The sequence below is a fragment of the Abrus precatorius genome, unplaced genomic scaffold, assembly GCF_003935025.1.
Source record: "Abrus precatorius isolate BTA unplaced genomic scaffold, Abrus_2018 Scaffold8, whole genome shotgun sequence".
Lineage (NCBI taxonomy): Eukaryota > Viridiplantae > Streptophyta > Magnoliopsida > Fabales > Fabaceae > Abrus > Abrus precatorius.
The window spans coordinates 25,927,062-25,939,197 of NW_020874428.1; the positions used below are offsets into that span (position 1 = coordinate 25,927,062).

The 12,136-nt window shown below is 32.0% G+C and overlaps 2 protein-coding genes across 4 annotated transcripts; one reads left to right on the forward strand and one right to left on the reverse strand.

Moving 5' to 3' along the window:
* Positions 1-588: 588 nt before the first annotated feature.
* LOC113874104 (regulatory protein NPR3-like) lies at positions 589-9,109 on the forward strand. Of its 2 annotated transcripts, XR_003506087.1 has the most exons (5): positions 739-1,844; positions 2,455-3,208; positions 3,356-3,550; positions 4,298-4,729; positions 9,099-9,109. XR_003506087.1 is itself a non-coding variant. In XM_027512322.1 (4 exons), exons 1-4 carry the CDS (start codon positions 1,299-1,301, stop codon positions 4,567-4,569), a joined length of 1,767 nt encoding a protein of 588 aa, XP_027368123.1. In that variant the 5' UTR covers positions 589-1,298; the 3' UTR covers positions 4,570-4,833. The 2 variants fall into 2 exon arrangements, 1 of the variants encoding a protein (XP_027368123.1); XM_027512322.1 differs by lacking the exon at positions 9,099-9,109 and having other exon boundaries at positions 589-1,844; positions 4,298-4,833.
* LOC113874108 (phytoene synthase 2, chloroplastic-like) lies at positions 6,640-9,797 on the reverse strand. Of its 2 annotated transcripts, none has more exons than XM_027512329.1 (5): positions 9,179-9,797; positions 8,675-8,725; positions 8,396-8,568; positions 7,593-7,828; positions 6,640-7,346 (listed from the first exon to the last, which is right to left on the reverse strand). In XM_027512329.1, exons 1-5 carry the CDS (start codon positions 9,552-9,554, stop codon positions 6,977-6,979), a joined length of 1,206 nt encoding a protein of 401 aa, XP_027368130.1. In that variant the 5' UTR covers positions 9,555-9,797; the 3' UTR covers positions 6,640-6,976. The 2 variants fall into 2 exon arrangements, with proteins under 2 accessions (XP_027368130.1, XP_027368129.1); XM_027512328.1 differs by having other exon boundaries at positions 6,741-7,346; positions 8,396-8,621; positions 8,671-8,725; positions 9,179-9,750.
* Positions 9,798-12,136: the final 2,339 nt, after the last annotated feature.

The window sequence follows — 12,136 nt, forward strand, 5'->3', positions numbered from 1 at the left end:
CTATAATTTTTCAACCCCTTTAGTTCCTTTTGTAATTATTTCCTATTTTAGCGAATACAACATTTCAATATTCTGTCCGCATCTTTTCTTTTCAAGTTTATTTCTATAATTTCACTCTCTCATTTTTGGGAATATATACAGCATCGTTTGAAGAAAAGGGAAAAGATAGATGTAGTTAATGTACATACTATCCTTTGCGTGTGGACAAGTTTGAGGTGCATTGCATTAGAAAATGAATTGGTAGAAAAATGATCTAACATTGTTTCCCTTGTTAATAGGAGCACTTTGACTATCAACTAACATCCTGAGAGAGATGATTATGCTGTCTGAATAAAAATAATTGATATTTAATATTTAATATCTAATAAATCTTTTTATGCCTAAATTCTCTGACCACTTCTTCCTCGTCCAATCACATATCGTGTACATGCATTCAAAATTATGCTGATAAACATAAAAACCAATTGACATGGACATATAATATATAGAGTTTTGGGTGTTACTACTTACGAATCAGAAACCAGACATGAGAAAATTGAGATAGAATAATAATAATAATAAAAAAGAAAAGAAATATCAACATGCATTAGTCCTCGTTTTCTTTCCCTTTCAAGGAACCTAGGGAGAAGCGTGCTCTCTCTCTCTCTCTCTTTTCTTTCTATTTGGTTGGTCAACCTTTGTTCATTTTTCACTTTCTCTTTCTCTTCTAAGTCTTCCTTTCTACGGTGCGGAGGACTTATCCTTAAGCATTCTTGATCTCAAACTAGACATGTTCTTCATTCTTCAGTTGTTTTCTGGTTTTGCAGTTTTTTGAAGCTTCCTGGGTCAACTTATCAAGCGTTTCAGAGAGTCTGTTACTCACGATTTGGCTCTGATTCATTCTCTTAAGCTCCTACTGAGTTCAGCTTCCCTCTTAACTCAAAGGGTGTCCCCTTTATGTAATATTTATTCTTATTTTCTTTCAGACAACACTTAAGTGCTAAAAGTTCAAACTTTTTTGTTCTCACTGCTTAATAAGTTTGATGGGTCATTAGATGAACTGCTCAGATGAAAACATCTCATTTTTTTTTTCTGGGAATCTGACTTTTGTTGCTTGACTTGCAAGTGACCTTGGTGTTGTGGTTGGGGAAACAGTGCCCTTATGCAATTTTGCTTATTTGTGCTTAATTTGTTTAGCTGTTGATGTTGGAGAGCTTTTTAATTGGGATGGGCACTTAAAGGGGTCTAATTTCTGCTTTTTCTTCTAAATTAAGTCAAATAGTGTTTTGACTCGGTTGGAACTTAGTGTATTTGGGGTCATGGATAACTCAAATGAAGCATCATCATCCTTGAGCTTTGTATCATCTCAATTGTCACATGGTTCTAGCAATCACAACGTGTCTTCCTCCACCAGCAGTGAGCAAGGGGCAAGTATTGAAATTTTGAGTCTGGGTAAGCTCAGTGGAAGCCTTGAGAAGTTATTGATTGATGCTGAGTATGATTATAGTGATGCTGAGATTTTTGTTGAAGGCAAAACTGTGGGTATTCATCGCTGTATATTGGCATCACGTAGTCCATTTTTTCATGAGTTTTTTAAGAAAGGAAAAGATGGATCAGTGAAAGAAGGAAAGCCAAGGTATCTCATGTCAGAATTGGTGCCTTATGGCACAGTTGGATGTGAAGCTTTCAACGTTTTCTTGCATTATTTGTATACTGGAAGGCTAAAGGCTTCACCACCAGAAGTGACAACATGTGTTGATGAAACATGTATCCATGATGCATGCCGCCCTGCTATCAATTATGCTTTGGAACTTATGTATGCTTCTACCACTTTTCAGATGAAAGAGCTGGTTTTACTTTTTCAGGTATACTGTGTTTCCAGTTGTGTTATCTATGGCTTATTTCTTTACTTCATTACTCATTTTTTTACGAGAGAGGAAATGTAACAAACTGGGAGCAATAAACTTAAGGTCTATAATATGTTTTGCACATAACGTACATCCTGTTGATATGTATTGTAATTATCTGCCTCCCTTTTAGGCTGCCCATTAAGTAAGCCACTACAAGATAAAATCTTCCCAAAGTTTAGCTATGCCTATGATAGGACTTAGAAGCATGGGTCAAACTTCAATTAGATAAAATCTTACTTTTCCTTTTTAATTTGGGATCGGTTTGTTTACTTGCATTTGCTCTTTGGTGTTTGGACTTTAGCCCACCAATGTTTGCAATGGCCATAATTTAGACATGTGGAGGGACTTGATGTCTATTGTATTGATGTATTCCTTTTGTTTTCTCTATGTTTTGCATTGCTTGTTTATTTTGAGGAGGATATCTTGTCATCAAATATTGTATTCTCTGTTAGTTATACTTGTAACTTATATATTATTTATTTCTATTTCTTTACCAAAACGAAAAAACAAGAAAAGCTTGTCTTTGCTAAACATGTGTAATGTAAATATCTCTTTACTGATGCAGCGGCATCTCCTAAATTTTGTTGAGAAGGCTCTTGTAGAGGATGTCATTCCTATTCTTATGGCTGCCTTTCACTGCCAACTAGACCAGCTTCTATCTCGGTGCATTCAAAGAGTAGCAAGGTCTGATTTTGACAATATTTCTTTGGAAAAAGAGCTCCCTTGTGATATTGTGACTGAAGTCAAATCCCTCAGAGTCCAATCTCAACCAGAATCCACACCTAATGCAATGGAAGTGGAGCCTTTGAATGAAAAGAGTATCAGGAGAATCCATAAGGCATTGGACTCTGATGATGTTGAGCTACTGAAGCTTCTTTTAAATGAGTCTAGTGTCACTCTTGATGATGCATATGCTCTGCACTATGCTTGTGCCTATAGTGATTCTAAGATTGTTCAAGAAGTTCTTAGTCTTGGCTTGGCTGATGTTCTTCATAGAAATTCAAGAGGGTACACGGTTCTTCATGTGGCTGCAAGAAGAAAGGATCCATCCATTTTGGTAGCACTATTGAAAAAAGGGGCCTGTGCATCAGATACCACTCCAGATGGACAAACTGCTCTTGCAATTTGTCAAAGGTTGACAAGAAGAAAGGATTATCACGTGAAAACAATGCAATTTGAGGAATCTAACAAGGATAGGCTCTGTGTTGATGTCCTGGAGAGAGAGATGAGAAATTGTTCTAATATTGTGAAGATGTCTGTTTCATCACAGTTAAGTGCTGATGATTTGCGCATGCAACTGGATTACCTTGAAAATAGAGGTAGGGCTTGTACCTGGTTTTGGTCACTTTGTTTTAATGCATACGTTAGAGTTGCAGTTTGCAATATATATATATATATATATATATAGAATGCTTTTGAATTTGGAAGCATATGGACATGAAATTAACATGCTTCACATGTTGCAGTTGCAGTTGCTAGGATGATGTTTCCTGCTGAGGCTAGGGTAGCCATTGAGAATGCTGAGGCAGATTCATCATCACTTTATGCAAGCTCATCATCTTTGAAGGCCTCAAATGGCAATCTAAAAGTAGATTTAAATGAAACTCCTGCTGATCGGACCAGAAAACTTCAGCTAAGATTGAATTCACTTATTAAAACAGGTATGACCAAGAGAAATTTGAATTATATCATATGAATATGACTTTGTTCTATTAACTTCAAATCAAGCTTACATGTACATTGCCTTGGTCAGAATATACCAAAATTGTGAATATCTCAGAATTAGGCTTGTATTTGTTAGCCTATTTTCTGCTCTTCCTCGCTCCCCCTTCTCCGCCCACTTTACTGCAGCGGTAACTAATATATTATTATCTTTACCACTTTTTCCTCAATTTGTCTGTCCTTTTGTTTGAGAAATGAGAATCGTAAGATACTTATAACTGTAGAAAAAAGAATGATATTGCAAGATAAGTATCAAATAGCAAAGCCTGAGACAAGGAATAATCCCCTTGCTAATGTCGGGATGTTTTTTACCTTATGTTTCCTTACATCTACGCCTATTTTTTACACATGCAATGAAATAGCATTTTTTGTTCTGATTCTAATCTTCAAATCTTGTTAAAATAAAATCCAGGTGACCTAGAATATATTCAAATAGGAACCTACTAAATGGTCTCAGGATTTATAATTCTAAATATTTTTGCTTCACAAAATATCCATTTCTTGATGACCCAAAATCTAATAAAAACAAAATGAAGTAAAGAAAATTTTATATCACTTCTAGTACCTTATATAACTTAACAAATGGAAATTAATTTGATACAATGTGGAGGAAAAGAACACCATGGTGGTTTCATCATTCATGTAGTTACTAAACTCCTTGATTATACTTTTTGAATTGTCAACAGTTGAGAATGGTAGGCGCTTCTTTCCACATTGCTCTGAGGTGCTTGATAACTTTCTAGATGACGATATGCCAGATGTTTTCTTCTTAGAAAAGGGCTCTGAAGAAGAGCAAAGAATGAAGAAAGCACGGTTCATGGAACTTAAAGATGATGTGCAAAAGGCATTTCACAAGGATATGGCTGTAAACAACCATTCAGGTTTTTCTTCTTCTATGTCTCCCTCATCATCCTCAACACGTAGGGAAGGTCATAACCACAGAGTGAGGAGAAAATGAAGTCCATGTTCTCATGGAATAGTTTCTAAAAGTTTTGGCTTTTAGATGTACTGTTGCAACTTGCAAGTAGCAGCTGTAATATATATTTGCCAATAATATGTTATGTTATATATATTGGGGGGTTTTGATCATGAACATGGCAAGTTTTTACGAGTTTGTTGTAATTGCCATATTGTATATATTTGTTCCACTGTTTGATATATACCATGTTGATAATGCCAACTTTTTCCTATATTATTCATGAAATCAACCCAAGATTTGTTTCATTTGCAAGGAGCCACCTATGTGTTTATAAAATATATAAGCAAGCCATTGTTATATTTTTTTATGAAAAAGCTTATTTTAAACTCCTTATTTAGTACCTTTTTAAGGTGCTTGTTAACGATTTAATGAAATGAAAAATATGATGTTACCCGTGAACCAACCAACGAAAAAAGGTGAAATTTATTATATATTTTCCTTTTCGTCTAGAACACGTTAGATTTTGGCATCAGACACGAGGTGTTGGTCAGCACCACTCATGGTGGGTTTCTGAAGAATATTTTCCTTAATTGTTCCCTCGTTTAAATTCTCTCTCTTAGGGTTTCCTTTTCTTTTTATTCGTATTAGCAAGAATCAAGAAAGTTGGAACACGAGGTGAATCTATCACATTCAATAATCTGTTGTAATTTGGGTTGGGTGCAAACAATTAAAAAATAAGTTGGGTTTAATCTGTTCTATTTTTTGGGAAGTTGAAAATATTAATTTGTCTTGTTTTACCTGTTGAGTTGGGGGATTGACTTGTTTATAATTAAAAAAATTATAATTATAAAAATTTATATATATATATATATAATAAAAATTTCAAAAAAATGTATAATTAATTTTATTAAAAGCAATATTTTTAACTTTTAAAATGTATTAAATTTATATATGAAAAATAAAAAAAAATATTTTTTTTTTAAATATACAATCCAACATATCAACTCACCACACTCTTATTTAACTTGTTTGAACATGTGGGTTAGATGAGTAGAAGATAAATAGATTGGCAAGTTTAAAATTTTAACTCAATTCACTAAATTGAATTGATTAGACGGGTAAAAACAATTTCTACCCTCTTAGATTTGGACACCACCAAAATTAATCAATTAGTTTATGATATATTTTTAATTTTATTGAAGGAATGTTGAAGTATACCAAAGATTTATATATAAGAATTTATATTAAAAATAAAATATTACAAAATATAATATATTAAGAATATAAAATGTTATAATTTTTTATACAATTTATTATTTCTTGATTTTTTAATCTATAGCCTTGTGTACATATTAAAAAAAATCCAATATCTTATTAAGCCGATGCCTTCCTTTCATGTATCACAATTTCAAAGAAAATGCTTAAAAAGGTGAAAAGACAAGAGTTTGTCACCTCCGTGGCTGTTGGAACCAATAAAACACTGCAAAGGTGACATAGCATTATAATATATTTAATTCATAAAAGGTTGTGTCAGATTTGTTTTCCACAAGCCAAGTTGGATCCACCTATGCAAAAGCTTCTCTCCTTGAAGCATGTTAAGAAATAATAATAATTTTTTTTATATTTTAAAAAATTTATTACAAAATTAAACTTAACTGACTTTACTTTTCATCGATGTTAAATTACACGAATAAGAATATATTATTATTTAAAAAAAAGAAGAAGCTTATCTGTTGTAGTAAAATATACAAGAAAAAATAATGCTACAACTAAAAGTTACTATACAAAAATATACAGACACAAAACGAAAAGTAGCATATATCCCTTGCAAGTCTGAAATATATATATCAAAAATAACAACTATTTTTACATTGAATAGGCATTTTTCAATATGAATAAAACATAAGTATAAATTAGATAAACACAGATCCAATTGTTTAATTTTTTTGGTTCAGAAAATTACTAAAATGAGTTTATTTCATAGAAGGTTATTTACTAATGATTTATAACTATTCTATTTTGCATAATGTTGATAGAAGTAATTTCAGCATCAACTAAAATATAAAGGAAAGTAAAAATGTACTTTAATTGAATAAATAGTATAGAATGAGTAAAGATTGATTTAATAGCAAAGCTTTGAAGTCATATCTTATAAAATAAGAAAAACACACGACTAAAAAGTAAGTAAAAGTATTATTTCACCTCTAAAATAAGAACTCATTTTATAATAATATAGAAGCATATTATCCCTTTCTTTGATTTTTTTCCATATATTCTACAATTGATTGCCACTTGTACATGTATATCCTAAAGGGTGAAGGCAACAAAGGGAAAGAGCAGGGTCAATGTTTGCTTGCAAACTGATTAAATGAATGGATTACTCTTCAATACAGGTTGGTTACCTGAGATATATATAATTCTAACTAAAAAAGTACACACATTACAGTTATCTCCTAACCATTGTGGCTAACTTTTGAGGGCCTAGAAGTGAAATTCCATAGGCAGAAGGTAGTGATAAGAGCTTTTTAACTTTCCCAACATAAGCCCTTTTTGTAAAGTTATTATAATCATTGGCTTCAATAGCATCTAATATTTGTCTATACAACAACAATGATGCCCATACAGGCCACCTGCTAGCTGAGTTGAGCTCTGCAACTCCTTTCTCTGCCTCATCAAAAAACATCCTTGCCCTCTTTATTTGTCCCTTCATGAATTTTCTCCATTTATCTGTAACTTTCCCATGAAATATGTCATCATCTGAAAGGCCAGCTTGTGCCAATTCATCTTGTGGGAGATACACTCTTCCTCTCCTAGCACTACAGATGTCAAGAACAACAGGTAATTACTAATTGGACAAAACATAATTTGAATTATTTGGACTAATAAAATTATATGTTTTGAGCCTATTTGATTGTATAGAACTAGTTTCAATTTTTTATTCTTGTTAATGTTGTTATTTTTATTCAGGGTGTGAGATACCCTTAAGTCAGAAGGTGTTAAATTTCATTTTGTTATTGTTTTTGGTTCAATTATGTGGCATTGATGTGTTCAAAGAATCTTACTCTTCTCCAACATCTCTGAGTATGTTGGTAAGTTGATTTGCAATGCCTAATGCCAATGCAGCATTATAAATGCTCTCTGTTGAAGCCTTTGATTCTGGTGCTATCCCCATTACTGGAACACTCATGAGACCTACTGTCCCAGCAACATAGTAGCAGTAAAGGTAGAGCTCATCGAAGTTATTGTATCTTGACTTTCCCAGGTCCATCCTCATCCCTTCTATCATGTCCTTGAACGGCTATTTCAAAGAGAAAACAGGATCAGTTTTAGCACATAAAATAAGGTTAAACTCGATTTCTCTTTTATGTCCCTTACCCTTTTCATAATTCTTGTAGTCCTCTATGTTGTTATAACATGGCCAATTTCATTCTGATCTCTAATTTAAACATGTTATATCTAAAGGTGTCCTAACCAGTGCAGTGCCTTTAAGACATTGGTTAAGGAATCAAAGTGAAAAATTTTTCTTCAAAAACATGTTGGACTGCATTAGAAATAAGGGAAGAAGGTTTGTTAATTACATCTTTTTGGCAAAAACCTTTCTTAAGCCACTCGTTAGCATTTGTCTATCTGAAATTGATTTTTTAAATTTATACAACATTACACAGGATAAAAGTTACATATAGTCATTTTTAATAAAATTACAAAATTCAATATAATTAAATGCATTCATATTACTAAATGTTATAATTTTCAATAAAAAATTGCTATATATATCTTCTTATGTTGTGCAACGTTAAACAAGTTAAAAAATTCAATCTAAAACATCTAAAACAAGTTATATTTAATTTAATGCAGAATTTAGTACCTGTATATCAACTGGGTATTTTGAAACAGTATGTGAGAGAGCAGCATCATACATATCATAGGGTCGACCTTCAAAAACATCAGTTAATCGTTGCTCCCACCTGTCCAAGGCCATGGGAGTGATGTGTGAAGCGTTTGGGCCATCCACTAGCTCATCAGTTCTTCTGCACCACACTGCATTGCACAACAAGTTGTCAATTCCAAAACAACAACACTCAATGGAGAAACTGAGGTAGCAATTGCTGGCGTTTTAAGGGTAATATAATCACATCATACATACCATAAATTGCCCAAATGGCTTTTCGGCGCTCCGGGGTCATCAATTGTGTGCCTAAAGTTTGCATTTTTAAGATGAGTTTAGTCAACAACAAAATACACTACTAAGCAGTAAAAAATTAAAAAACAGTTGGAATTGGACCCATAATGCTTAGGGAAAAAAAGCATTTCGATTATAATAACGTTGTACTAGGATCACCAGTAGTTATCCTCGATTATCTAAAACAAATTATTGAATAATGAATAAAAATACTCTGAGAATTGAGTGCGAGCCCCAATTCAAGATTGCAACGGAGTGATCTTGAAAGATCTTGATAATTTGGATTCATAGCCTTGTTGGTTATATACTATTGAAATTGTTGTTAACCCGGCTATGTGCGACTATGTTATGTAACACAAGGTATGAACATGTTTCTAATTACAATAAGGCAATGGATAATAAAACTCATTTGAAGCAGACAAAATGACTAAGAAAAGGCTCCAAACAAGAGAAGAGATAAACAAGTACCCAGGTAAAATGTCTTGGCATACTCAGCACAAACTTCCCCACACCGATCATAAGCAGCATTCAATAGATCCCCATTGGAATTGGCGAAGTCATCTTCAATGGGCTTGTCCAAATCCAGAGCTCTCTTGCTTTGTTCTTTTACAAGTGCTGCTTGTCTCAGCACCACTTCATAGACCCTCTCCACTGAGGATCTTGAAGGTTCTGCTACCACTGCACTGGAAAAAGCAGAAGCCCCACTTGCAAAGCTGATTCTATAGCAAGGTTTGAACCTCCTTTGGGTTCTTGCACTACAACTACTACTACTCCATGCAAGACCCACCAAGGAGTTCACGTTCTCTATGGCTCCACAACTAACCCAAAGAACAACACTAGACATCTCAAGCAACACGGTTTTTGGTGCAGCTTGGAATGCCTCCTGAAGTGAAATGGACTCAATGAAGAAAGAGGAAGAGAAAGGTAAGTATCTTTGAGATTATAGTTGGTGTAGTAAAAATATGGGGCCTTCTGAGGTTGTAACAAATTTTAGAACTTGCCCATTTTCCTTTTCTGGATGCTTCCCAAAGATATAGAGAAACTTGTGATTGAAAGGCTTCTCTATCAGATGTACTATGGCTAACACATGTCAAAATGTATGGACAGTGGTCTTGTAATCCTTAACTTGATCAACTTGTGATCAACTTGTTTGTTTTTAGTGCAATGCCATGTTCTCTCTCTACCTCTATTTTGGGCACAATTTTCTTTTCCTTACTTTTTAATTTAAATTCATCTGGTAAAAGGACTACCTTGCATCTGTGTGTGGTCCTCTTTTTCTTATGCTTGCATAGTTGTAGAGTTGGGTGGCTTAAATGTCTTTGCCTTTTTAATGATAATAAAGACAATTCTAAATTATTTATTAATATAATATCTTTAACTGAAATTTAAGATTAAAAAATTTAAATTTTGAATTCAAATTTTAGTAAAAAAATCAATTTCAATTTCAATTTCAATTTCAACTGATGTTAAAAAAAAAACTTAAACTTAAATTTTTAAATTTGATCAAAAAAAGAAAAAATAATATTTAAATTTCAACATTAGGATATCAATTTCTAATGGATTGAACAAAATGAAAAAGAATACATTATCAAAATGTGACACAAGTGTGTAGTGCCTTCTAACATGTGAGTCACACACTAATATAAGATGTTATATTTTTAGTGTGTAGTATTTATTTATTTACTGTTTAATATTATTTAAATATTATTAAATTTACTTATTTTAATAATTAATTTTTAAAATTTCCTTATTACGGATTAAAAAGGCCAGTGTTTTCTATGTTGTTTTGGTAAGCATCACTTGTGTATCGTACGTCTGTTCAGATTCGAAGTCACAAATTTTCTGCTGCGTATTCATCACACGTTCGAATGATGTGATTGTCGTTGGTATAATTATTTGAGCTTTGGGCTGAAAGGATAAATTATATAAAAGTAATAAATTTTTATTAAATGGGAATATGTTTATTACATTAAAATTAAAAAAAATGGAATACATAAGTTTTTAATGAAACATTATTATTGTCAATCATTTTATTCAATTCAAAGCGTTAAAGTTAACATATTTTTAATTATTTTAAGGCAAATGCACACAAGTGTTTCGAAAGTATTAATTAAAAAATAAAATAACGTCAAAAAATACTTCTTCTCATAAGTTTTAACGTACTTCAACATAAATTTTAATATTTTTTATTTCCATATCTAAAATATACTATATAGAAAAAAAAACATTGTATCTTGTAATAACATGATTTTTTTACAATCTCTTTATTATTATTAGCACACTCGCTAACTCTAGTGAGATTTGATTTCCCTATATTTTGAGGTTAAATCTATATATACTGAGCTTAAAGAAATTTTATCTTACTTGAGATTAATTTGATCACCATACGAGATTCCATCTTAAATCTCTATATATAACAGCAACATGTGCATGTGAAACTATGGTTCATTGAAATAGAAACAAAGTTTAGCTTATTTTATAAACTGAAAAACAAAAATGGTTAAGATTAAGAACCTCTATTTTGGTAGAAGCAAATACTCATTTCTAGTGTGCATTTTCATATTCCTCGGTTAATACAAAATTGACTAACAAGTATTTAATGGTTTGAAAAACGAATAATTGAAAATAACATAATTATCAAAATTAAAATTATTATTATTTCATCATAAAACGTGGGGCACGAAGACTTAACAGATATTCCAACCTCATGTTTCTACCATGGAAAGATGAGGGAGAAGCATCACCTTTGTACGAAAACATGGAGAAGCAATGTGTCAAATTATGAAACACACATCACATCACGTGCACTTCATGTCAACTTGATCCAGTTCATAACCTAATAACGTTGGTGATTGTTTCTCTTTCATATATGGCCAAGAATGAGCCAAATCTTACTACCTTAGAGACTACGAAGTGTGTGGTCATAATGCTGTCCTTTCCTACCACAATCCTTATGCCAATTCAGATGCATTAAATATTCTATGAGGAATATGACGAGTTTGAGAACCTTCATGTTTAATGTAACCAAACATAAAATGCTGACTTATGTAGTCTACATATGGATCTTAAACATTTCATTACAATGCATGACATTGTGTAAAAACAATAATTTTTAATATCTGCTTACCCATAATAAGAAAAAAATCATTAAGAATTATAATATTTAATATTATCAATATATTAATTTTTGTGATGCTTTTTACTTTAATTTTTTTATTGTGTATTATTTTATATACACGCTAAAAAATTATAATTCTATTTTGTATAAACATATGCTCTATGTTTTATATTTTATGTAAAAGGTAGTTTTCGTTGTGAATGTAAGTATGAAATAAAAGGTGATTATTAGAAAGTTTAAATTACTTTGTGGGTTCTTGAACATTTTGGAAAGATGTAAATATTACCTTATAATATAAAATTTCATAA

Coding starts and splice junctions, on each gene's coding strand:
- LOC113874104 (XM_027512322.1), top strand. CDS start 1,299: ATGGATAACTCAAATGAAGCATCATCATCCTTGAGCTTTGTATCATCT. Junction 1,845..2,454: donor AGCTGGTTTTACTTTTTCAG/GTATACTGTGTT, acceptor TTACTGATGCAG/CGGCATCTCCTAAATTTTGT. Junction 3,209..3,355: donor GGATTACCTTGAAAATAGAG/GTAGGGCTTGTA, acceptor CACATGTTGCAG/TTGCAGTTGCTAGGATGATG.
- LOC113874108 (XM_027512328.1), bottom strand. CDS start 9,554: ATGTCTAGTGTTGTTCTTTGGGTTAGTTGTGGAGCCATAGAGAACGTG. Junction 7,829..8,395: donor AATACCCAGTTGATATACAG/GTACTAAATTCT, acceptor TCTTTGAAATAG/CCGTTCAAGGACATGATAGA. Junction 7,347..7,592: donor CTCAGAGATGTTGGAGAAGA/GTAAGATTCTTT, acceptor TGACATCTGTAG/TGCTAGGAGAGGAAGAGTGT.